This window comes from Neomonachus schauinslandi, chromosome 1 (assembly GCF_002201575.2).
Source record: "Neomonachus schauinslandi chromosome 1, ASM220157v2, whole genome shotgun sequence".
Taxonomy (NCBI): Eukaryota; Metazoa; Chordata; class Mammalia; order Carnivora; family Phocidae; genus Neomonachus; species Neomonachus schauinslandi.
Window position 1 is genome coordinate 168,132,536 of NC_058403.1, and position 24,348 is coordinate 168,156,883.

General features: G+C 38.9%; 1 protein-coding gene across 1 annotated transcript in view; it reads right to left on the bottom strand.

Moving 5' to 3' along the window:
• Positions 1-7,891: 7,891 nt before the first annotated feature.
• The window catches only part of ARL8B (ADP ribosylation factor like GTPase 8B), a 62,842-nt gene continuing 46,385 nt past the window's right edge, over positions 7,892-24,348 (bottom strand). Inside the window, exons 2-7 of the mRNA XM_021694913.2 lie at positions 20,258-20,338; positions 19,741-19,814; positions 19,111-19,204; positions 16,056-16,123; positions 15,381-15,451; positions 7,892-10,158 (exon numbers count right to left, since the gene is read on the bottom strand). Of these exons, the coding sequence (XP_021550588.1) occupies positions 10,109-10,158; positions 15,381-15,451; positions 16,056-16,123; positions 19,111-19,204; positions 19,741-19,814; positions 20,258-20,338 (438 nt within the window). The 3' untranslated portion in view covers positions 7,892-10,108. The remainder of the gene's footprint in view (positions 10,159-15,380; positions 15,452-16,055; positions 16,124-19,110; positions 19,205-19,740; positions 19,815-20,257; positions 20,339-24,348) is intronic.

Consider the following 24,348-nt stretch of genomic DNA (forward strand, 5'->3'; position numbering starts at 1 on the left):
CCGTCCCTCGGGCCGGGCGGCCCGGCCCCGCGTTCGCCCGCCCAGTCGCCCGGGATTGGCCCGGCCCGGCCCGGCCTCGTGGGGCGCGGCCGGGGACTCCCTCCCGCGCCATAGGCCGTCCGGACTTCCGCAGCGCCGCGAGGCCCGCCCCATCCCCCGCCCCGCCCTCGGGGCCCCGCCCCATCCTCTCGCCCCGCCCCCTGGGCGGTCGGAGTCCAGATGGGCTGGCGTGGCGAGTAGGGGCCGCTCGGGCTACTTGCGGAGGAAACTTCCAGCCAATGGGAGCGCAGCACGGGAGCACCAGTTGGACGCCGGACAGAGTCGTGGCCCCCAACCCGCCCGGCTTTGGGTAGAGCCTGTCTCCAGCCTAGCTGGGACCGCCAATCCAGATCTAGGTTAGGGATGGTGCCAGTTAAAAGACGTAAGGAAGAGGGAAACGGGCATTTCCTTACAAAAAGAGCTACTTTTGCATTGCAGGGGCAGGATTTTTAACAAGATCGTTGTTTACGGTGGGGGGTGGGATACTACCTCGTAGCTCCAGACAGCACAAAAAAAGGTATCCTGAATTCTACTTTTTATCAGAACACCATAATTTTAAGAATCGCTTACTGCGATTGTAAAACACATATTCCCGTATCTTGTACTAGACCTAGCAAATGCCATTGGAGGGTCCTGGGAATGTGTGTATAACAAGTGCTCCTGGGTGATTCTTAGCATCTGGCAATTTCAGAAATGCTGAATTAGGTTATACTGGCTTTGTCTCGGAAATAAGAGCTTTAAAAAAAAAAAAAAGGGGAAAAGTTAAGGTGGCTGCTACCACCGAATTATTTTTGCCAAATCTATTTAACCAGGTCCCCTCCCGCCTCTACTACTCCCACCATATCTTCTGTGCACCACAGTAGTGACCTAACCTTTGGGTTGTAGGACAGATTCCTGGTCAAAGCACTTTATCCATTCTGTATCTACTTTCTATAATTAAGAAGGTTGCAAATACCAGCTCTAAAGGGCTATGGCTCTCATGTAACAATTCAACAGTTTAGAGGTTTTGTTTTCGTTTGCTACATTTGTAGATGTCTGTTAAGGTGTTCCTCAAAGTTAGACCATGTGCTTGTTACACTAAGGTTTCTGAAAAGCGTGGGAAGCAAAGCCTGATGGATGGCCCAAATCAGAGATTGGCTGACTGACCAAAGGAGTGACTAAGAGGATGATAAATTTGTCATGTGGCACAATCATCCCATTTTCAGAGTCAGGGGACTTTTTTTTTTTAAGAGTTTATTTGACAGAGAGAAACAGTGAGAGAGGGAACACAAGCAGGGGGAGTGGGAGAGGGAGAAGCAGCCTTCCCGCTAAGCAGGGAGCCCGATGCCGGGCTAGATCCCAGGACCTTCAGGAGCCTTTTTGCAACACAGAGGAGGTGTATGTAATGGGGACGCAAGAGCCCAAAGAAACATTTTATTACAACTCAAGGTAACTGGCACCTGGTAAGACCCCCCTTTTTTTTTGGCTGAGTCTTATTCCTCCCCCCAAAATCCTGAGAGAGAGGCCTGCCCAAGCATCAGAGTATAAAGAGAGCTTGAACCAAGGTCTTTTGCCTACTTCGTTTACTCCTCTGTGAAAGGCAGCTGGGAACCCTGCTAGAAATCCAATCTTAGGGCTTGATCCTGGACTTTCAGGTCTGCCTTCCAAGGACTTGAAAACTGAATGTGAACATTAAGGTATGTGTTGTTCCCTTCGTAATCTATTTTATTGCAAATTTTAAAAGTTTTAAATTTGATCTTGCACCATGGTCAAGTGCAGTCCACATTAATGACAGCTCCTGTCCTCACATTTGGAGACAAGCTCTAATAAAAACAAAAACAAATTTCTTCTCATAACCAGAGAAAACCAACTTCTGAGAGATGCTTTTCCTGGTAAAACTGACAGTAGCTGCCAGTCGTGTAAGTCCTACGGTTTTTAAAATGTGTTCTTGTGGGGCACCTGGGTGGCTCAGTTGGTTAAACCTCTGCCTTCGGCTCGGGTCATGATCTCAGGGTCCGGGATTGAGCCCCACATCGGGCTCCCTGCTCGGCGGGAAGCCTGCTTCTCCCTCTCCTGCTCCCCCCGCTCATGTTCCCTCTCTCGCTCTCTGCCAAATAAATTAAAAATAAAATAAAATGTGTTTTTGTTTAATCTTCACAGAAAGCACTGTTAGGCCTATTCCACAAGCCCTAAGGGAAGAAATCGGTTGGAAGGTTCAAGTTCTCTGAGCTACTTACTGTAGGCAGAAAAAGGGCTACCACCCAGGTCTCCTGAACTTTAGCGGAATATACCAAAACTAGCTGGCCCTCAAAGCAACTGGTTTTTCTACTCTTCCCAAGCCACCCCACAGGCAACATTGTTGACATTAGAGCCCTGCAAGCACAGCCAAAGATTTGGGGGCCAGGTTCAGAAAGTGTTTTGTCTTGAATTAAATTGAACCAAAAGAACACGGAATATCTTGTGCTAGTCTTTTGGATTAGCCTAGGACTCCCCTCAAGGTAAATGCGGCTGTTAAGATTGGGACAACACCCCTATCCATTCAGAAAACCTCAACCTTAAAAATCAACTTTATGAAACTGTTTTCTGATAGGCTTTTCTGCACAGTCTCACAAGAGCATCAGGGGACTGATAAAAAAAGAATGAAATGTACTATGGTAAAAATGGCTTCACTCTGGGGGACGCCAAAGAGATGACAGCTAAGAACCCAGACTCAGAAGCTGATTGCCAGATGTTCAAATCATAGCTCTGGCCTCTCAGTGACCTTGGGAAGTTACTTAACTTTTCTGGACCTGGTTTTCCCATCTGTAAAATGAGGGTAATAAGAACAGTACTTAGAGCATATGGCAGTTGTGAGAACTAAATTATTGAATGTATTACCTACAACAGTGTTCCATAGTAAGCCCTTTTACTACTCATGAACTATGTGAACTGACCAGCATTTAGTAAAAGTACCTGGTTCATATGACCTGAGGTCTGTTGGATGAATTAAACAAGTAAGCCGCCTATTTTCAAAGCACTATTTTAGGAGAAAAATGTGTCTAAGGAAACCAAGTATGAGACTGGACAAGGACTAAAAACTCACCACAGTCCAAGATCAGCTGAAAGAGCTTTGAATCCTCACGTCTAATTCCAGTTCTACCTAACCTGTTCTAGCTTCTATACCTCATGGTCCTAAATCTCTGTAATTTGAAATTATATCCCACAAGGTGATCCCAATTCAATCTCCCTCTTAGATAGCTGAAAGAAGTGACCTAGGAGGTGTATTTTGGTGTTTAAAGATATCCGCCATTGTAAATAAATAGGTGGACATTCCAGTTTTCAGAATCAATCTTGTGAGTCTGAGTGAATCAGTGCACTAAGTTCCTAAAACTGCAAAGCCAGAAAATAGCTCTGGCCCTATAATGACCGCAAAGGGTATAAGGATACTTCCAGAGATTCCTATGTTAAATATCAGGGTTAAAATAGTCTCTTAAAAGGAGGATCTTTCTGCTCTAAGGAATTAAAAGGGATTTATTATCCAAAGCAACAATGTAAAACAAAACAAGTGACAAAATGATGACATTTAAAACTGAGTACTGCTTCTTTTTGAAGCAATATATACTTACTTTGTAAAAGGTGGGGGGGCAGACTTAAGGGGGACAAGGAGGAAATTACCTACAATCACATTAATTTGGGGCACCTGGGTGGCTCAGTGGTTAAGCATCTGCCTTCGGCTCAGGTCATGATCCCAGGGTCCTGGGATTGAGCCCCGCATCGGGCTCCCTGCTCGGGGGGAAGCCTGCTTCTCCCTCTCCCACTCCCCCTGCTTGTGTTCCCTCTCTCACTGTGTCGCTGTCAAATAAATCTTTGAAAAAAAAAAAAATCACATTAATTTGGTGGAAATCCAACTCCAGAATTAAGGTAATACTGTCTCTTCAGCAGGGTAAGAAAAGCTAAATTTCACGTTTAAAATTGTATGTAATTATCATTCCCACTTATTTGATGGGCAGATATCCAGAAGTTTGTCAACACACTCTGCTGACAAGACATGGGGGACAGGAACTGGTAGAAATAAAAACTGGCATATCCTCTGTGAAGGGAAGTTTGGCAACTCCTAGCCGAAGTACAAACCCATTTACCCTTTGACACAGATATGCTTCTGTGAATTGCTGCATACATACATGATTCACTGCAGTACTGGTCACAAAAGCAAAAGGTTATAAACAACCCAAATATCTATCAAAAGGAGACCAGTTAGGTAAACTATGGAATCTGGACCAGTGAAAACCACATACATAATGAAATGGGAACCATGCTGCTATGAAGGAGAATGAGGAACTCTCTATATATTGATATGGAAAGATTGCTAAGACAGTAATTGGATAAAGTCATGTTCAAATCAGTATACTACTTTCTGTGTAAGAAAGTGATTAAAAATATATATATTTCTATTGGCTTTTTGTATTTTGTATAAGGAAAACACTAGGAAAAAAAATAAGTGATGTAAGGATTACCTGTAAGACCAGAGTGGTGGTGGAAGGAAGGGTGGTTACTCAGTCATGGGTCAGACCGACTGGCATGTTTCTTTGGGTATTTTCAATTTTTGAATCATATGACTTACCTATTAAAAATCATTCAAAAAATAAATGGAACCTAGAAAAAAAAAGTGGTAAGTTTCCTTTCCCCACCTGGTCTACTAAACCACTAAGTCAAATGCGGTGATTATCCATCAAGAATTGATATTCACCATTCATATGCCATGCCCACCCTTTAGGTTATTGATGTTTCCAAAGAAAGTAGGTATCATAAAAATTCTTAACCTTCTTTGAAGGGTGAAGAGAGCTTGTGCTTTCATACATCAATTAGCGATATGATAAATATTAACAATTTCTTTTTCCTTAGAAAATGATACAAATAGAAAAAGGAGTTATTTAATTCAAATATTGGGTAACTGGTAGATAGAAATGGTGGACTTTTAATATGTAGAAACAAGATAGCACATTGTGTGATACAGACTGTACAAAAGAGTAGGCCAAAGCTGTATATAAAAGCTGGTTGGAGGAGATACCATAATTGGCAATCTATTGATGTTCTATATTCCATGTTCAAAAGGGATTACATTGATTTTGTTGGGGGTTTTTTTCCCCTCTCATTACTTTGAAAAGAAGTATTTTCTAACTGCTCCAGTTTTCTCCAAGCTCCAAATAAATTCTAGCAGAACCCAGTAACACGGCAGTTTATATAAAGTGTTAAACATTAGCTCTAAAATAGTTTGCCTCCAAATTGGTAGTAGGTATGTCTTTTTCCACACTGTATACCAGAATAAACATTTTTCTGCAGTCTGGGAGAGATACTCTAAATTTTTTAAATGGCTTTCAAATTATAGGCCTGTATGTTTTATAGCATTTCCCTCAAACAAAATATAAGTTATTGTATTATTCTGTAAAATGTCTGTGACCTCCAGCTTTTAACTGTGTTAAAGTGATAAAATGTAAATGTGCTTTTGGATTATTTCCAAGATGAAAAACATGCAAAGTTAACATAGTCACCAGGCCAAGTGGGCCTTGTCTCTGCTGCTAGAACAGTAGTCTGTTAGGAGAAATTATATTAGAAATCCTCTACTCTTCATTTTACAGATAGGGAAACTACAGAGCCAGAGGGAATTCAGCAACTCACCAATCAGTTAATAACAAAGAAAGGAACCCATTTTCTCAAATGTCAATCCAGCACTCAACAGAGCCAAACTACATTAGCATTTTAAACGGACAAATTATCTTCCTACATGGAGTGCCTGGGTGGCTCAGTTGTTAAGCGTCTGCCTTGGGCTCAGGTCGTGACCCCTGGGTCTTGGGATCGAGCCCCGCATCGGGCTCCCTGCTCGGCGGGAAGCCTGCTACTCCCTCTCCCACTCCCCCTGCTTGTGTTCCCTCTCACTGTGTCTGTCAAATAAATAAAATCTTTAAAAATATATACATATATATTTTCCTACCACATCCCTTTTATAAATGCAAGACCTGCAAACCCCAATAAAATGAAGTTAAAGGATCTTTTCCCCTCTGATTCCTGCTAGGAAATCTGCATTAACTAAGTTACCAGCTGCCTTGCAGTTTTTTTGTTTTTTTTAAAAGATTTTATTTATTTATTTGACAGAGAGAGACACAAGCAGGGGGAGGGGAGAGGGAGAAGCAGGCTTCCCTCAGAGCAGGGAGCCCGATGTGGGGCTCGATCCCAGGACCCTGAGATCATGACCTAAGCCGAAGGCAGACGCTTAACGACTGAGCCACCCAGACGCCCTGCCTTGCAGTTTTAAAATAGGAATTACTTTACTGAAGAGAGGGCTTGTTAATGAAATGGAATAATGAATGACTACTGCTATTGCTTAGATTAAGAAACTTCCCACTGCAATCTATCTAACATGTCAATGACTTGCTTCTCTTTCCCTAAGAACAGTCAAGCAGCAGCAATTACAAAAGCACCCATTTTTATTAATAGCTGCGTTTTAAACAGTAATTGCATGGAGGCTATTTACTAATCAACAGGAAACACCTGCAGCGGGCCACACGTTGTAGAACTGCAAGCTTAAGGGAAGTTGGCAAGGCTAGTGTTTGCTTTACTGTTTTCCTTTTCAAGCATCTTCACAAGCATATACGTTATTGAGGGCACAACAGTTAAAGTTTGTAAGGGAAAAAAATATTTCAAACACTCAACATGATGGTTTCCCCGCGATGGCATTTTTTAAGTATCTGGCCAAGTGGATGTTACATTATAATGCTGGCTACAGTAAATTCAGACTTCCACTCCAGTTCTCAATCTACCAGACAATGAGGCTGAAATTACCAAATCAACAGGATTTCAGTGTAACTGGATCCTGTATGGATAGAATTACACAAGGCAATTAGATCTTCAGTTAAAACAATGAGGACTAAAGTAGCCACAGTCCAACACATCCAATTTACTTGACAGAATCAAAGGAACCAATTTCAGAAGTCTCAATTTTTGAAAGCAAAGCAGTTATAAGCTTAAAATCAAGGATACAGTAAACTAACCTTATATCCTCCCCACCCCTTCCCCAGACATCACATTCCTCCTTCAAAAATCACTTTGGTAGGAAGGTGATAAGAAGACCAAGTTAACTGCTTGACTAAATGTCTCCACCAATTCCATACAAGAAATGAAACTGGATATCCTAGGGACTTCTGTCCTAGAAATGCTAAATCACACATCCAATTGGCCAACATGGTTTGGCTGTACAGAATAACCATACTGATACAGAGGAAAAGCCAAGTTGAACTTTTCTTGAGTAAAACTACATAAAGATCATTTCTGCAATAGCTTTGATGAGATAAATGTTCACTTTTATAATGCAAAATTTAACACACTAGCGAAGTAGGCCAAATGGCTTTACTTTAAAAATATGCTTCTTGGGGCACCTGGGTGGCTCAGTCTGTTAAGCATCTGCCTTCCGCTCAGGTCATGATCCCAGGGTCCTGGGATCAAGGCCCACACATTGGGCTCCCTGCTCCGCAGGAAGCCTGCTTCTCCCTCTCCCTCTCCCTCTCCCCCTGGCTTGTGTTCCCTCTCTTGCTGTGTCTCTGTCAAATAAAATCTTTAAAAGAATAAATAAAAATTAAAAATGTGCTTCTTAGGGAAAACCTAAGTATCAAACCATGTTTGATACTTAAAATCTTTTCATTCTGGAACTGAAGTAAGTAGGCCTGCCTTGCAATTTCAGTTTAATAGTACATTTGTTATAATTTTTAAAACAAATAGATTATAAAATGCCTAACCAACTAGCTCTTGCCACTTACAAAAGTCCTAAATTTGGTATATCAGCACAGTTTACAAGTCATACCATCTCCTCCACCCTATCCCCCCCAAAAAATCGCAGCATCAATCCTGTGGATATTTTAAAAGTTTATTTCTATTTTAACTAGCCCGCAGACCCAATTCTTTGAGAAGTGAGCTGATTTCTTTCTAGCACATTGTCTATGGACCTTGCTCATGGTAACTTTCCTCCCATCCCCTTCCAAAAAAGTCAGCACCTTCCATCATGATGCACATTTTAAGTTAAAATTGTCAATACAACCCTCAAAATGCAAGTTTATTGAATAAAGCTGAGAAGAGCAGTAAACAGACAAAAAAATGCATCACCTAAATAAAAAAATTCACGTATTTACAAAGTTCAGTAACTGTTTTCACATGCAGAAGTTAATGCACAGGAAAATGTTGGTAGTAGAGTTTGGATGTCTTGAAATGCTGAAAGCAATGAACAGACACACAAACACATTAAGTTTTAGCTATAGGGTCAATTAACGAACCAACACAGTCCCCACACAGTCACACACTTTAGTTCCAATTCCTTTTAGGCACAAGCAAATTGCCACACTCTTTGTAATGGTTCACAGTAACCATTAATGGTGTTGAGCTACAGTAGCAAGTTTAAATATCCCTTCATTTACAGAACCATCCATCCCACCAGGGAAGTATGCAACATGCTTCAAAGAATAAGAACAGAATTTTAAAAGCTGAGATTCTACTCATAAAAATGTGAATGGAGGAAAACAAGTAGTATCTGTGCAACACAGTGCAGTATTTTGTACAGAATATTGTTAAGGCCATGGCAGTCTATAAATTAAAACTGGTATTCATTAAAACAACTGTTGACTGCACTTTTGAGTGCTCAACATGTATGGAAACGCACTGTCTACATGAGTGCTGCTTAACAAAAGAAACAAAATCACACACAGTGTGAGGCAACACATAAGCAGGTGTAGCATAAAGTTTTATCTACTACAGTGGTTTATGTGAATAACAATTTACAAGTGAACCAGTATTAATGTGTCCCTTTATGTATATGGACATCACTAAACTACAAAACATGTTTGTTTTAAGTTTTTATACATCTCCGTATCGTAGAAGCAAACAATACACAGCATCAGTTCCTCAGTTCTCTGTGTGATTGATTATTAAACAACCTGTAGACGTTGCGCATGATTACACTAGACAGAGCAGGCAGGTCTAGAGTTGTCACAATAATCAAGATGTCTAATGGCACCAGACAAAAGAGTGCCAAACCTTACATCAGTAAGAGAGAAAAATAAGAATTTGTATTTGTTTCTAAGTATCTATTGTGCTGAACGTCTATGACTGGATATAAAAAGTCAAGAGTTAGAGTGTCATGCAGCAGCACTGATTTAATGACTAGAGATAGAAAGAACAAACAGGTGTTTGAACAAAGTCTGACATTCTTAACACATTTTATTATATTGGCTGGAATGCTCTAAATTCATGAAAGCCTTTGAGAAAATCTTCAATTCCCAACCCTTTAAAAAAGTGTGTTGAACCCCACCCTCTCCAAAAAAGAGAAAAAGAAAAAGAAAAAATAGAGAAGTAATGATCTGGACAGATACACAACAGCATGCCTTAGTTCCTCCCATATCCCCAACTGCTATCTGGTGATGAAGAATTCTTAGAAAGCAGTATTTTTAGAATTCATATACAATCTCACCAGTATAAAGAACCAATAACAACACTGATCTGGTGCCTCTGCTCACTCTTTGCAGACCATTTTTTAAATTCCTAAGGTGTAATTATACATTTCACATGCATTTGTGAGATATGTAAACATTATGTTTATATCCCACATGAATCAGGCTAAAGGTTTTCTAAATACTGTGTGTGGCACTAGAAACTTCATGCTGTATCAAGTCAGTATCAGTATTAAGCTAATGGACTCTATAAGGAAATATCTAGACATTTACTGAAAACCAATATAAAAATCTGGCCCAGAAAGACTAGAACAGAAATATGCAATTTTCTTGATTTAAGATGGTCAAGTGTGTGTTTAAAAAAAAAAAAGCTCTACACACTGTTTAAGACAAGTATGTATAAGAAGCTTTTTTTGTGTGTGCTGACTTTATCATGACAACTCTAGCTGATTCTTTATGAAGGATTAGGGATACACATCTTCAGCAGTGCACAAGAGAAATAAACTCTGAAAAAGGCAATTTCTCGGGTTTAGGAAGGACCGTATTCTGGGAAGTACTTCAGAGGAACGGACAATAATTCTAGGATTATAGCCAGGAAGGACTGGAAGACTTCAGGAGATGCTTCAGCTTCTTCTAGATTTTGAATGTTGAATAAGCCACTGAAGTGTGATATCTAAAGATGGAGGGAAAAAAATTGAAGGCATTAAGATATCAAAGTTAAGATACTAAACATGAGAGACAGCATTTAAAATGCAGCTAATTCAAAATACATGCTGTGCCTGCCCTCTTCTGCTTTTTGCATCTATATTATTCTCCATTACCTAAACTTCAAGAGGACATTCTAAGGAATTATGAAAGACTCAGCAGTCTCTGATTTAAAAGTTAAATTATGCTCAGGACAGCCTGTGCCATCTTTTATTTAAAAAAAAAAAAAAAAATTTACTGGCTGCCTGTTAAGATAAGTACTGTATGTGAAGTGCCAGGAATGCAAAGATATGGGAGAACCCCTCTCTCCCCTCAAGGAGCTTTTAGTATCAAACTTGGAAAACATAGAAGAACTCATTTCGGACTAGGAGGAGGGCTGCCCCATAGAATTCCAGGCAAAGGAGTATGGGGATTAACATAAGAATTAAAAAAAAAAAAAGAATTTCAACTAGTCAATAAAAGTCACTGAGATGTTTGGTTAACAAAAAAAAAAAAAAAAAAAAAAAAAGAATTCCAAGCAAAGGAAACAACAAAAGCAAAAGAATAAACAAAGGCATGAACAGTGTGGAGATCTGGATGGATTATATGTGGTAAGTTGTGGATGAAGCACAGGAATGGGGGAAGGTGCTGCCACTCATCGCTAAGGCTACAGCAGGGGTTCTCAACTTCACCTTTCTGACCTTTTGAACTGGGTAAATCTTTGCTGGGACAGGACCAAGGCCTTTCCTGTGCATGGCAGACTATTTTGCGGCATCCATGACCTCTACCCTAGATGCCATTATCACTTCCCCTACACACCCACAGTTGTGACAACCAATAATGTCTCCAGGGATTGCCAAATGTCCCCTGGGGAGCAAAAATGTCCTCAAGTGAGAACCACGGGCTAGAAGGAGCCAGATAACCTTGTATACCACTCTAAGATGCTCCTAAGTTTGGGTTTTATTCTCAAGTCAACTGGAAATTACTGGAGAATTTTAAGCAAGGAAATTATATTAGCTTATTTTAGGATGATCAATGGCAACAGAAGAGGACAACTTGGAGTTGTGAGTACAGACAGTGACTATCACAGCAGGAATAGGAAATGTGAAGGCACGAAGCAAACAAGTGCTGTAGGGATGGAAGAAGGAAAATGTGGAGTTGACCAAGATACGAACAGAGAAAGAATCTTCTGGCCTCAGTGAGTTGTGTTTGTCATGGAGCTGTTGACACAGTGGTTAAAGTAAGAACAGACTTAAGGAAAAAAAAAAAAAAGATAAAGAATTTAGTTATAGAGCACATCAGATTTGAGGTGCAGAAGGTAACAGACATGGAGATGTCCAGCAGATAGCTTTAGCTATACTGATCTCAGAAAGGGATGGGAACTGGTAAGATGTCACCATAGAGGTGGCAGCTGAAGCTATCACAGCTGAGATTAGCCAAAAAAAAGCACTTAGACTGACAAGAGATGGCAGCTAAGTCAAAACAGTGAATTACTGTCCTTGAGTTCTTTAAAAATGTGTCATCCATATGAAGAGTGTGTGAGCATCTATTAGAAGCAGCACTCAATTCTCCAAACCTGAAGATGAGTGCAAATTCAATTTCCAAGCTAATATGCGTTACAGAAACTGTAAGCCACACATATAAAGAATAGCCTAGAGCTGAGATGGAACCTGTTCAGAGTTGTGGAAAAAATGATTTAACCTGATTGTTGAACCAGATCATGTGCACTTTAAAAGGAGGACAGCAGTATGTAGTAAGAGCAAAGCCACATTCATTAGAATTGAATGGGGAGAAAGGTAAATCTGAGTGTGAAATGCCCAGGCTTAAATATTTAAGAAATTCACTTAAAAAAAACAAAGCTTGTGGACAGTGGACAGATGTTATATCCCAAAGACAAATGAATCCTTAAGACTAGATAAAAAAGCAGAAAAGAAATAAGATACTCAGATGGAGTCATCTTCCATGACAAAAAGGGCCACAAGTATGAGTCATCTTTGCAAAGATCATGTTCACAGAAGTAATCTGTTCTATGTGTGATTTGAGGACACATTACTAAAATATTTCATATACCACACTGGGAAGGTGGAAGGAGAATATACAACCCATGTGCACTGAGATACTTTTGGAACAATTTAGTAAATTCATAAATTTGGTTCTAAAATATGTTGTAAAAGGTGAAATTAGGGAGGATGTTCTGATTTGACTACCCAACAAGTCTAATCTACTTGGCCCTAAGTTGTATTTCTTGCTCCAAATAAACAGGCATTCTCATTTACAAACTACTTGTTTTGAATCTAGTTAGAGTGGATCCATTTCCTTGGGCTTGATACTACTACGTGAAGCAGGAGTTCTACAATCACAAACTGTGACTATGGAACTCTATGACAGACTATGAGGTCAGCCTCAAATAACAAAAGAAGTTCTCACCAACTCTCCCGCATTTACTTCTTAAATGAGCTCACAAGATTTTTTTCCAGGAAAGTATCCAGCTAGTTTGTCAAGGTAGTAAAACAAAGAATTTTTTTTTCTCCTTTCAGTAACTTTTTTCCCCTATTTTATGAAATACTAGAGAGAATATAAGGGAGTAAAATGGATTTACAGAATAGCATAATGCCCTACAATTATGGTTAATGTATGCAGAACAGGGTTTTTCAACCTCACCACTACTGATACTTTAGGCTGGACAATTCTTAGCTGTGGGGACTGTACCATGTTTAGAACATCCCTGGTCTTTACCCACTAAATGCCAGCAGCACACTCTTTGTTATGACAACATTTGGCAGTGTCTCCAAATATTGCCAAATGTATCCTGGGGGAAGATCCTTCAATGAGAACCAGTGGTGTATAAGTAAATGCTCTCTTGGGAACACAAGAATTCCTCCTAACATGGGGGTGGGGGGGGGATTTTTTTTTTTTAATGAACTCTAAGTAACCCTAAGTGCTTGAAGAGTCTGTTCTCAAATTAACTAAATGCTCACAATATAGCAAGTCACTTAGTCTACACCTTTAATAGAGGACAGTTTGTGTCCACCAGCAAAGTATTAGGCTCAGATTGCTTTTGGGTGCTCTTTAAAGGAAGCCCAGGAGTGCCTAACTGGTTCAGTGGGCAGAGCACGTGACTCCTGATCTCAGGGTTGTTAAGTTCAAGCCCCACATTGGGTGTAGTGTTACTTAAAAATAAAATAATAAAAATGAAAAATAAATAAAGGAAGCCCAGAATTAGCCAGAAAACTATCAACACTTTGAGCTCATCAGAGCATGTTTGAGGAGGGGTGAGGAAAGAGTTGATAGACTAGAACTGACTTGGGAAAAAAGTTAACTACGATGAGAACCAATACATATTGAATGAAAGCTAAAGGAAAAAAGATAACAGAATACCTTTTAAACACACTGTGTTGACACTATGTATTACATTCTACTCCAATACAAGTTTTTGGTCTGTTTGTTTCTTTCTTTTTAATTGGAGGTGTGACTATGGGAGAATGGTCAGAGATACCATGTTTTTGGCTTTGAAGATGGAGGAAGGAGCCATGCGCCAAGAATGCAGGTAGTATCTAAAAGCTGGAAAAGATAAGGAAATGGAGTCTCTCCTAGAGTCTCCAAAAAGAGTACAACCTGTCATTTTAGTCCTTGATTTCTAGCTCAGTGAGAACTATGACAGGCTTCTAACTGACAGCAGCAATAGAAAACTAATACACCCACATAACATCCACCATATGTCAAATGCTGCAATGCATTTTCACATTCCCTCTCACAAGAGAATTTCTAAATTGCTGCCATTATCACCATTTTATAGATGAGTAAAAAGTGGAGATTAGGGAGGTTACATGCTTTGTGCAAGGCCAGTCAGAAAATAAATTAGGACCAAGTGTTCTGGCCTGAGGCTGCCTGACTCCAAAGCCCATGCTGTTTGCAGCCCATTATGCGGCAATGATAGACAGCCTCATTTTTCTGTAGTGGCCCACAGAGTGATTTTTTTTCACCAGTGACCACCAAACTAGAAGAGGTGAAGGTGCCATGAAAATCTCTAGGCTCCTACCCAGCTGCTTCAAGGTACATGCATTAAACTCTCCTCTCACACTTTGGTTGAACCTGTCATGCCAGACAAGAACTGTGTGACTTAGCCTGAGTAGCTTTTTGTCATGAAGGTATACTTTACCAGTGAGTATGTTTTATTGCACTGTTAAAGGTCTTTTCACTCAAACAGCTAACAGGTTGAATAGTCTTTCATCTTGTCAAACGTTTCTATTCATCTTTCCTTTTTACCTTTTGATCCTTTTCACCCATTCCAATCCACTTTTATTAAATAACCTCTCACAAATTAGTTAAACTAAAGTTCAGCCAGATATACTTAAATTCTTTAAGGACACTGTGTTGGACTAACAGTGTCCCCCTAAAAATTCACACCTACCTAAAACCTCATAATTTATTCAAAAATTGTCTTTACAGATATGAGGTCATACTGAATGAAGGTAGGCCCTAATCCAATGATATGTATCTTTATAAGAGAAAATACACACAGAGACACACACACAGGAGAAGGCTATGTGAAGCCAGAGGCAAAAACCGGAGTAAGCATAGATATGTCAAAGAATGCCAAAGGCAGCCGGCAACCACAAGCTAAGAAAAGGCAAGGAAGGATATTCCCCAACAGCTTTCATGGCCCTGCTGACACCTTGTTTTTGGACGCCTAGCCTCCTGAACTTGAGAAATAAATTTCTGCTGTTTTAAACCACCCAGTTTGTGGTACTTTGCTATGGCAGTTCTAGGAAATTAATACGGACACTGAATAGATAAAGAATACTTTTGGCTTATATTTCCAATAGAGTACTAACATTACAGTAATATACTGGTTCAATAAATGAACAATTGTTTCAGTGCCTATAGACCAATTTTTGTAAAGTCTTATTTCAAAAACATTTTGTTATAAAGCACAGCTGGATACTAGCTCTGCCAAAATTAATACAATAAATTGATATCACATCATGTTTTAACTTCATGTCTATTTCATTTACTTCTTTAAAGAGCATAGAGCACATTCAGGATGTTGTATTTGCTGTCAAAAGATATAATGTCTATTCTTTTTCCTGAGGCAAAAAAACCAGTCCTCTATAAAGGAAGTCACTTAAACAGAAACGGAGATAATAAAGAATAAGATGCATTAAGACATCCCTTCCAGTGATACCCATTTCTTCCACAGTCATTTCTTACCTATATTATCCTTTTCTTTGCAAGAAATTGAATAGCAGCAAATTTCTCTATCCTGAATAGCAGACAGGTTCCTATAAGAAGCAGAATTAAGCCAATTAAGTCTGTGCTTAAAATAACTATCATACCTATCACACTCTGTTCAATTTTCTTATCTTTTTATACTGAAGAAATTATTTTACTACTACTAAAATTTTAGAAATTCACTTCTCTGGTAGGCCAAATTTACCATGTTTACCTAAAAACACGGCTATAATCATTACTAAATAACAGGAGGGCCAGGCTGGCTCAGTCGGAAGAGCATATGACTCTTGATCTCAGGGTTTTAAGTTCAAGCCCCACGCTGGGTGTAGAGATTAGTTAAAATCTTTAAAAAATAATAATATAATGATGCTAAACAAAGCAGTGGGCAAAACAGTATAATTTAGGGTTGCCTAGGTGGCTCAGTCGTTAAGCGTCTGCCTTCGGCTCAGGTCATGATCCCAGGGTCCTGGGACTGAGCGCCACATCGGGCTCCCTGCTCTGCGAGAAGCCTGCTTCTCTGTCTCCCTCTGCCCCTACTTGTGTTCCTTCGCTCGCTGTTTCTCTGTCAAATAAATAAAGTATTAAAAAAAAAAAAAACCAGTATAATTTAGAACTAATTTCTTTTAAACACCATCATTCATTCTTAAGACATACATTTTTTCAATTAGCTGTTTCTCATCCAAGGCATTAGGAAGATCTCTCTTGTTTCCAAGTACGAGCACCTTTAAAAAAGAAAAGATATTAACAATAAACTTTTATGTAAGAAAAGGTCACAGAAGCATATGATAGTCATATCTGTAGACATTAAAATTGGAATGCTACCACATGCCATAATATTGAGGCGTATTTGTATAACTGGTGGCCTATCTCATTTATTTAGTAATTCAAATTAGCATTCATTTCAACTTCTACCGCATAGATGCCCCTAATTCAATATGTGGCTGCCAATTTCTACTACAATGTTCTTAAGTCTATGGTATGTATTCTGCAATTTCTAAATAAATCTCTACCATATGTGAATATGATCTTAATACAACCAAGGGGGGGGGAGGGGAACAATTTTTTAACCACTTTTTATGTTAGCCATTAATCATATGAACACATAAATTTGCTTTTAAAATTCCTGATCCATCCTACAGAATATCATGTATAAATATTCTAAGACAATGGTTAAGTCTGGAAATCAGGATAAATATAGCAGTCATAAGCTCTACGAATAAACGGTATCATCTGGTTGCTAGATGTGCTTTGAAAAGGAAGAAGAGACAGGCTTTTCAATCACCACTCTACCTTTTCTCAGATAATATCGTTCTTTCTGCCTTAGAGAAAGCAAAGAATATGAGTACATATAACAAAATTTGAGAATATCCATACTCTCAATCAGTGTTCTCTAAGAACATGTAATCTTTGACCCATCTCAACAAAGTACATGCCATGTCTACCTTGCCATACCTATTTTCTTTCACTTAATACACCCCCACCCCCACCCTACCACATACACTTTGACCACTTATACTCATAGGACCTAGATTCTTACTTCGCACAAAGGACAAAGAGACAAGGACAGAGGCACAGAAGAGTCAGGGACACCGGGAGCTCACAGGACAATGTTAAACCAAAGCCTATCTCCCGTTCCCCAACTTTTACCCCTCTCCATATTCTTATTTAAATCATACTAGGTTCTGAAGCTGGACCTGCCTGAATTTCTAAAAATAATATCATGGCCATTTGTGATCAGCTGTCAGTTTGGGGGTTGCCTGGCATTTTAGTCCTCTTACTACATTTAAGAACTCTCCTCCTACCTTATGAACCTGCCTCCCAATAAGCTACTTGCTTCTATGGATAATTTTTTCCCCAGCTTTCCTTTCTGCTAGAGCATGGACACTTAATCTAGGATGAACCAAACCTTTCAATGCAGAGGCAATGATGCAAGAAAGCGGGAGAGAGAACCCATTCTGATAGAGAAAGGGAATCAGCTAGATGACTTTCCAATCAGAACAATTGTGTCTAGTGTTCAGAAACTGCATGTGGTCACCAGACTTACTCTGTGGTGTGAGTCTGGATGTGATCCTGGCAGCTGCTTAGCTTCCTTGTTCCAGCCTATTTCCTGAGCCTACTTATGTGCAGCCTTCTTCGGAGACTCTGTGAGCTACCCAATATCCTTTCATTGAATTCCTTTCTACTTATGTCAGCTTTCTATTGCTTGCAACTAAGAAGACTTATGGTGACCTTAAGGTAAGACTGATTTTTACCTATGGCAGGTATACAGAACTAAGTTTTAACACAGGAGACAAAGAATAGGCTTTGAAGACATGGATTCGAAACCTGGTTGCACAACAGGTAATGTTACCATGTAACCCTGAAGAACAACTGTTATAAAGGAGGGATAACCATGAACCTCATTATGTTGTAAGGAATACCTGAGATAATATACCTCAAGTATGACATTCATGAACTTGTGACGAGGCTAAAGCATGGTCCTTTTCCAACATTTGTCAGCTCAACAAATGGTACCCCTTCCACCTAACTTCATGAACCAGGAACTAGGAATTATATTCTTTACATCTCCTCTTCCAACCCATTACCAAGTCTGGTTGACAGCATTCCTAAATATCACTAAAATCGGTTTCCTTCTCACCATCTTGTCTACTACCACCCTAATCCAAGGTACTGTAATTTGCCAAGACAATTTCAAGAGCTTCCTAAAACTGCCCTCCTTATTTAAGGATTAAATTTAATCTTGCCAATTTAATCCATTGTCAAATTGAAATCAGAATAACTTAAATAATAAATCTGACACTTAAAACACTACAACAGTCAGTGCGTGGGTGGCTCAGTCAATTGAGCATCTGATTCTTGATTTTTGGCTCAGGTCATGCGGTCGTGCCCCCCCCACCCACCCACCCAGCGTGGATCTCTGCACTCAGGGCAGTCTGCTTCTGCCCCCTCTCCCCCCACCCCCACATACTCGCTCTAATAAATTAAATATTTAAAAAAAAAAAAAAAGGAAAGGAAAGAAAAAAGAAACACTTCAGAAATAAAGTTTTAAAACACTAGCAACAGCTTCCCACACAGTCCAGCCCAGCCTCCTCTAGTATCCTAGCCGCCGCATGGCTCACCACTCTCCCCACCCTCTCACTTTGCTTTTGCTCTAGGGAGACTGGCCTCCTCTTAGTGCCTTGCTTCCTCCTACCAAAAGGCCTTTGTCTACAACTCTCTTTTCCTCCAATCATCCCATCCCTCACATGTCTACATATCCCTCATAATTCAGCTCAAGCATCACTTCCTCAGGGAATCCTCCTTTCTTCCCTCAAACTAGGTCAAATCTCCCCTCTAATTTATAACTCTCATGGCCCCTGGTACCTCTCCTTCATAGCACTTATCGGAGCTGTATTATTCCAGTGATTTCATGGCATCTACCTTTCCTACTAAACCATAAGCTCCATGATGGCAGCATACTTCTATTCACTTTGTATCCCTAGGACTGAGCACTGCCCCTATTGTATATAGTTTAATAAATAGCTGGTTAAGAAATGAATAAATAGCACAGTGCCCAGTATACGGCTAGTATTCAGTAAAGATAAGCCTCTGAGGATTTTAAGACATTTAACTGATTTCAAACATAATAAATCATATAATTATAATTTTAATAATATAATTATAAATCTTATAATCATATAATATAAAATAACAAGAACTCCATACTTACCGGAATTCCTTGTAACTGTGGTTTATCTAGAAGATTATGTAGTTCATTTCGAGAGGCTTCTATCTTTTCACGATCGGCAGCATCTATCATGTAACTTAAAAAAAAAAAGCGATTTCAATATCTCGTCTCCGAATTCTCTGATAGTCACAATTAGGGATAAAGATTTTTAATTTTCAGATTTACACTACTAAGGGGCACCTGGTTGGCTCAATGGGAAGAGCATGCGACTCTTGGTGTTGGGGTCGTGAGTTTGGGCCCCACACTGGGTGTAGAGATTACTTAAATAAATAAATAAGCAAATAAATAAACTAAAAAAAGATTCACATCACTGAAATTGTTAATCAAAATAAAGACCTAAAGAAAAGCTCAGTACCCAAAAATACTTTTAAGTAGACTATTTAGATGCTAACACATGATAGTAAAACATTTACATCCCTTAGCTCTTAGCTGCTTAATAAAAAAAAATAAATAACTAATCTTTCATTTATGATTAAATTTGTTAAAGTTTCATATTAATGGGATTACACTAATAAAGACCGTTACTGGCGAAATAAAAATTGAGCCTTTGGAAGTATTAAAAACAACTTTTTTCCTGGAAACCTAAACTGACTTTTTTTAAGCAGCACTTACACAATGGCATTGACTCCTCTGCAGTACCGCTCCCACATGCTCCGGAACCGGGGTTGTCCTCCTATGTCCCAAATCTTTAAATCAAGACAGACAATTCTTAATGAAGGTATTTTAAGTAATATATTGAAAGAAAAAGTAGAAAAAGCAGAGAAAGATCAGGCAGATATGCCCATTTCCACAATGTTAGAGCCAAATTACTTCTGAAAAACTTGAGCTGAAACAAGTTCTTAATCTAGAAGCTCCTGGGTCCACTTCTAAACTTGAAATTCATATTTAATATGTTTACACTGTATCTAGTCAGTTCTACTAAAGAAAATTTTGTGCAATACTTTCTTTGCTTGTTAACCAATAAACTTCCGTACTGAAAATGTATCTTTAAGAGAAGTTTCAGCATGTACTGAATCACGCATCATCCAGATCTGAATGCCAAAAGAGAAAGAAACAGAAAAATTTGTATCTGTATATGCTAACAATTTAAATCAAGTATGGTAAAAAGATCACGTAAAAGATCACGTACCTTTATTGTGACGTTACCTTTAGTTACTTTCCTCATGTTGAAGCCCACCGTGGGTATCATATCTTCACTGAATTGACCTGACTGAACAAAAGAAAACACCTGAAGTTAGAATAATCAATATTTATTAAGACATATAACACGGCATAAACTTCAGGCATCAACAATGCTTTTATAACCATTTTAGTGTATTATATAACTAATTTTTTAGTGGCCGTAACAACCTGTCTTAAGAAAACATTCTTTATAGGTGCGCCTGGGTGGCTCAGTCAGTTAAGCGTCCACTCTTGATTTTGGCTCAGGTCATGATCTCAGGGTTGTGAGATCAAGCCCCTCTGCACTGGGCGTGGAGCCTGCTTAAGATTCTCTCTCTCCCTCTCCCCTTGCTCCTACCCACCCTCCTTTAAATAAAAAAAAAAAGAAAACATTCCTTTTAGCCACAGTTCTTGAAGAGATACATTATTTCCTTCATCCAAACACATTCCATTTTTTAAAAAAAGGATACTTTTAATAAGATTATAACTTTTTACATATTTCCTCCCTCTCCCTTTGCTGATCCCCCTGCTTGTGCTCTCACTCTGTCAAACACATAAAGTCTTAAAAATAAATTAAAAAGAAATATTATACTATAAATGAAAATTTATTAATTTCCCCACCTATACATAAATGTTCACACAAAGTAGGAAATCAGAAGTAAAACTTCAAAGTTTTCCCATTTTAGCATTTAAATTATTTTGACAATTTCAACTCACTGCTAAACAGCTTTTCCAAGTTTGTCTTTTAACAAGACTTATATTTTGTCATTGTACAGGTTTTCCTTTTATGTAATCCTGTTCTTTTTTAGCTTATGACCTTCTCATAAGACTAAAATATTTTCTAATAATATTTGAATGCCCTTTAAAATTTAAAATGTTCATCCATCTGGAATTTGATTTTACAGTGCAAGAAAGTTCCTTTTCTCAATCATCTCACTCCTCATTTAAAAATCTACACATTCCTAACTAATTTGAAGTGATATGCCAAATGCCATAAGAGACACTTCTATATCTGAGCCAATACTTTTCCATTAGTCTGTTTATTCCTAAATTAGGATTAAATGAATTACTGCAGCTTGTACAATTTCTTATTCTATAGAGAAGATCAAGAATTTGGAATGTTTTCAAAACTGTCTTAGTTCATCACTCACATTCCAAATAAACTTTAGAAATTCATATTTCAGTTAAAAATTGACTGGAATTATATTAACTGTATTAATTTGAGAAGGATTGTCCTATATCAATTCTTTATATTTAACCACGATCAAGTTTCTCCATCCAGGCACATGGTTTGTTCATTTAAACATTCAAATCTTTTATATCCTTCACTAAAGTATCATAATTCTCAGAAGCCTGGATGGCTCAGTCATTAAGCGTCTGCCTTCGGCTGGGGTCATGATCCCAGGTTCCTAGGATGGAGCCCCACATCAGTCTCCCTGCTCAGCGGGAAGCCTGCTTCTCCCTCCCCCACTCCCCCTGCTTGTGTTCCTCCTCCTCTCACTGTCGTCGTCTCTCTCTCTCTCTCTCTCTCTCTCTCTAATAAATAAATCTTAAAAAAAACAAAGTTTCATAATTCTCATAATAGCTCTCACATTTCTTATCATATTCTTTATTTTTTTTTAAGATTTTATTTATTTGAGAGAGAGAGAGCACAAGCAGGGAGCGTGGGAGAGGGGTGTGGGGGGTAGAGAGAGAACCTCAAGCAGACTCCACGCTGAGCACAGAATCTAGTGCAGGGCTCAATCACATGACCCTGAGATCATGATGTGAGCAGAAACCAAGAGTTGGACACCCAACCGACTTAGCCACCCAGGTGCCCCTCATATTCTTAATTCTGACTACAATTACAAAGTACATCTAATGAGTCACAGCTAATACTGACTTTATATATTTACATATTTATAAATTTTATTTACCAAATATTAATTTCTCAGTTGACCTGACTCTTATTTTTAGGTAAACAGCCCAGGATTATGAAATCTCTCAACAAAGGAATGGTTAAACAAATAGGACTATGTTCAAGGCCCTAAGACTGGCTGATTGTTTGCTGTGACCTTAGGCTAGCCACACATGATTCTAAAACTGTCTACAAGTCCTGAGCACAATGAATTCCAATTTTACAAATTAATTTCCTCTACGCAACTCCAAAGTTCTCTGTTCCCCCCCCACCCTGCCCCACATTCAGTGGTGTTCAAGCTGATTTCAGAAAAAAGATGCTAACCACAATCACTACTTTCATTTATATTAAACATTATAATTCTCAGAACTTTCACATATGATTTATATGTGGAAATCTAGTCATGACATCAAAACCATATGTATCAAAACTAGTAATGATACAACAACAAAAATATAACCTAATTAGAAGGGGAGAAAAGGCAACAACAAAGGCAATATCCATAAAGCAACAATAAGGTGGGCTTCATTAAAATTAAAAACTGCCATGTGAACAAGATTTAGAAGAGTTACAGAGTTAGAAAAGAGGCAAGAGTAAGAGAAAATATTTGTAAAAAGATACATCTAATAAAGGACTATTAGACAAAATATACAAAAAACTCTTAAAACATCAATATGAAAAAAAAACCCAATTAAAAAATGAGCCACAGACCTCAACCAATACTTCACCAAAGAAGATACACAGATGGCAAATAAGCATATGAAAAGATACTGCACATCATATGTCATCAGGAAAACGCAAATTAAAATGAGATACCACTGGGATGCCTGGGTGGCTCAGTCGTTAAGCGTCTGCCTTCGGCTCAGGTCATGATCCCAGGGTCCTGGGATCGAGTCCCACATCGGGCTCCCTGCTCTGCGGGAAGCCTGCTTCTCCCTCTCCCACTCCCCCTGCTTGTGTTCCTGCTCTCGCTATGTCACTCTCTGTCAAATAAATAAATAAAATCTTAAAAAAAAAAAAAAATGAGATACCACTGGTACACTTATTAGAGTGGCCAAAATCTGGTACACCGATAATACCAAATGCTGATAAGGAGGTGGGACAACAGCAATTCTCACTCATTACTGGTGGGAATGCAAAATGGTACAGCCACTTTCGAAGACAGTGGCGAGGTTTCTTACAAAACCAAATACACTCTTACCGTTCGTTCAATCCAGCAATCATGCTCCTTCATATTTATCCAAAGATGTTGAACTTAAGTCCACACAAAAACCTGCACATTAATGCTTACAGCATCTTTATGCATAACTGGTAAAACTTGGAAGCAACCAAAGTGTCCTTCAGTAAGTAAATGTATAAAAAGACTGTATCATATCCAGGAAATGGATTATTATTCAATATTAAAAAGAAATGAGCTACCAAGCCACAAAAAGATATGAAGGAATCTTAAAAACATATCTAAATGAAAGACTCAATCTGGGGGCGCCTGGGTGGCTCAGATGGTTAGGCGTCTGCCTTCGGCTCAGGTCATGATCCCAGGGTCCTGGGATCGAGCCCCACATCGGGCTCCCTGCTCCTTGGGAGCCTGCTTCTCCCTCTGCCTCTCTCTCTCTCTCATGAATAAATATATTTTTAAAAAATTAAAAAAAAAAAAAGAAAGACTCAATCTGAAAGAATTACTTAACTCTGATTCCAACAAAATGAAAACATGACTCTAGCAATATTCTGAAAAAGGCAAAACTATGGAAACAGTAAGAAGATCAGTGGTTGATAGGAATTGAAGGGGTGGGGGAGGAAATGAATAGGCAGAGCAGAGGATTTTTAGGCAATAAAAAACTGTATGATACTACAGTGATGGATATATGTCATTATACATTTGTCCAAACTTATAGAATGTACAACACATAGAGTGAAAAAATAATGTAAACTATGGACTTTGGGTGATTATTATGTGTCAGTGTAAGTGCATCAATTGTAACAAATGTACCACTCTTCTGTGGGATGTTGATAATGGGGGAAGCTGTGAGTGTAGGGGCAGGAGGTATATGGATAACTCTACCTTCCCCTCCTCGATTATGCTGTGAACCTAAAACTGCTCTTAAAAAAAAATTTTGCTTTTTTTTTTTTTTTTTTTTTTTTAAAGAGAGAGAAGCAGGCTCCCC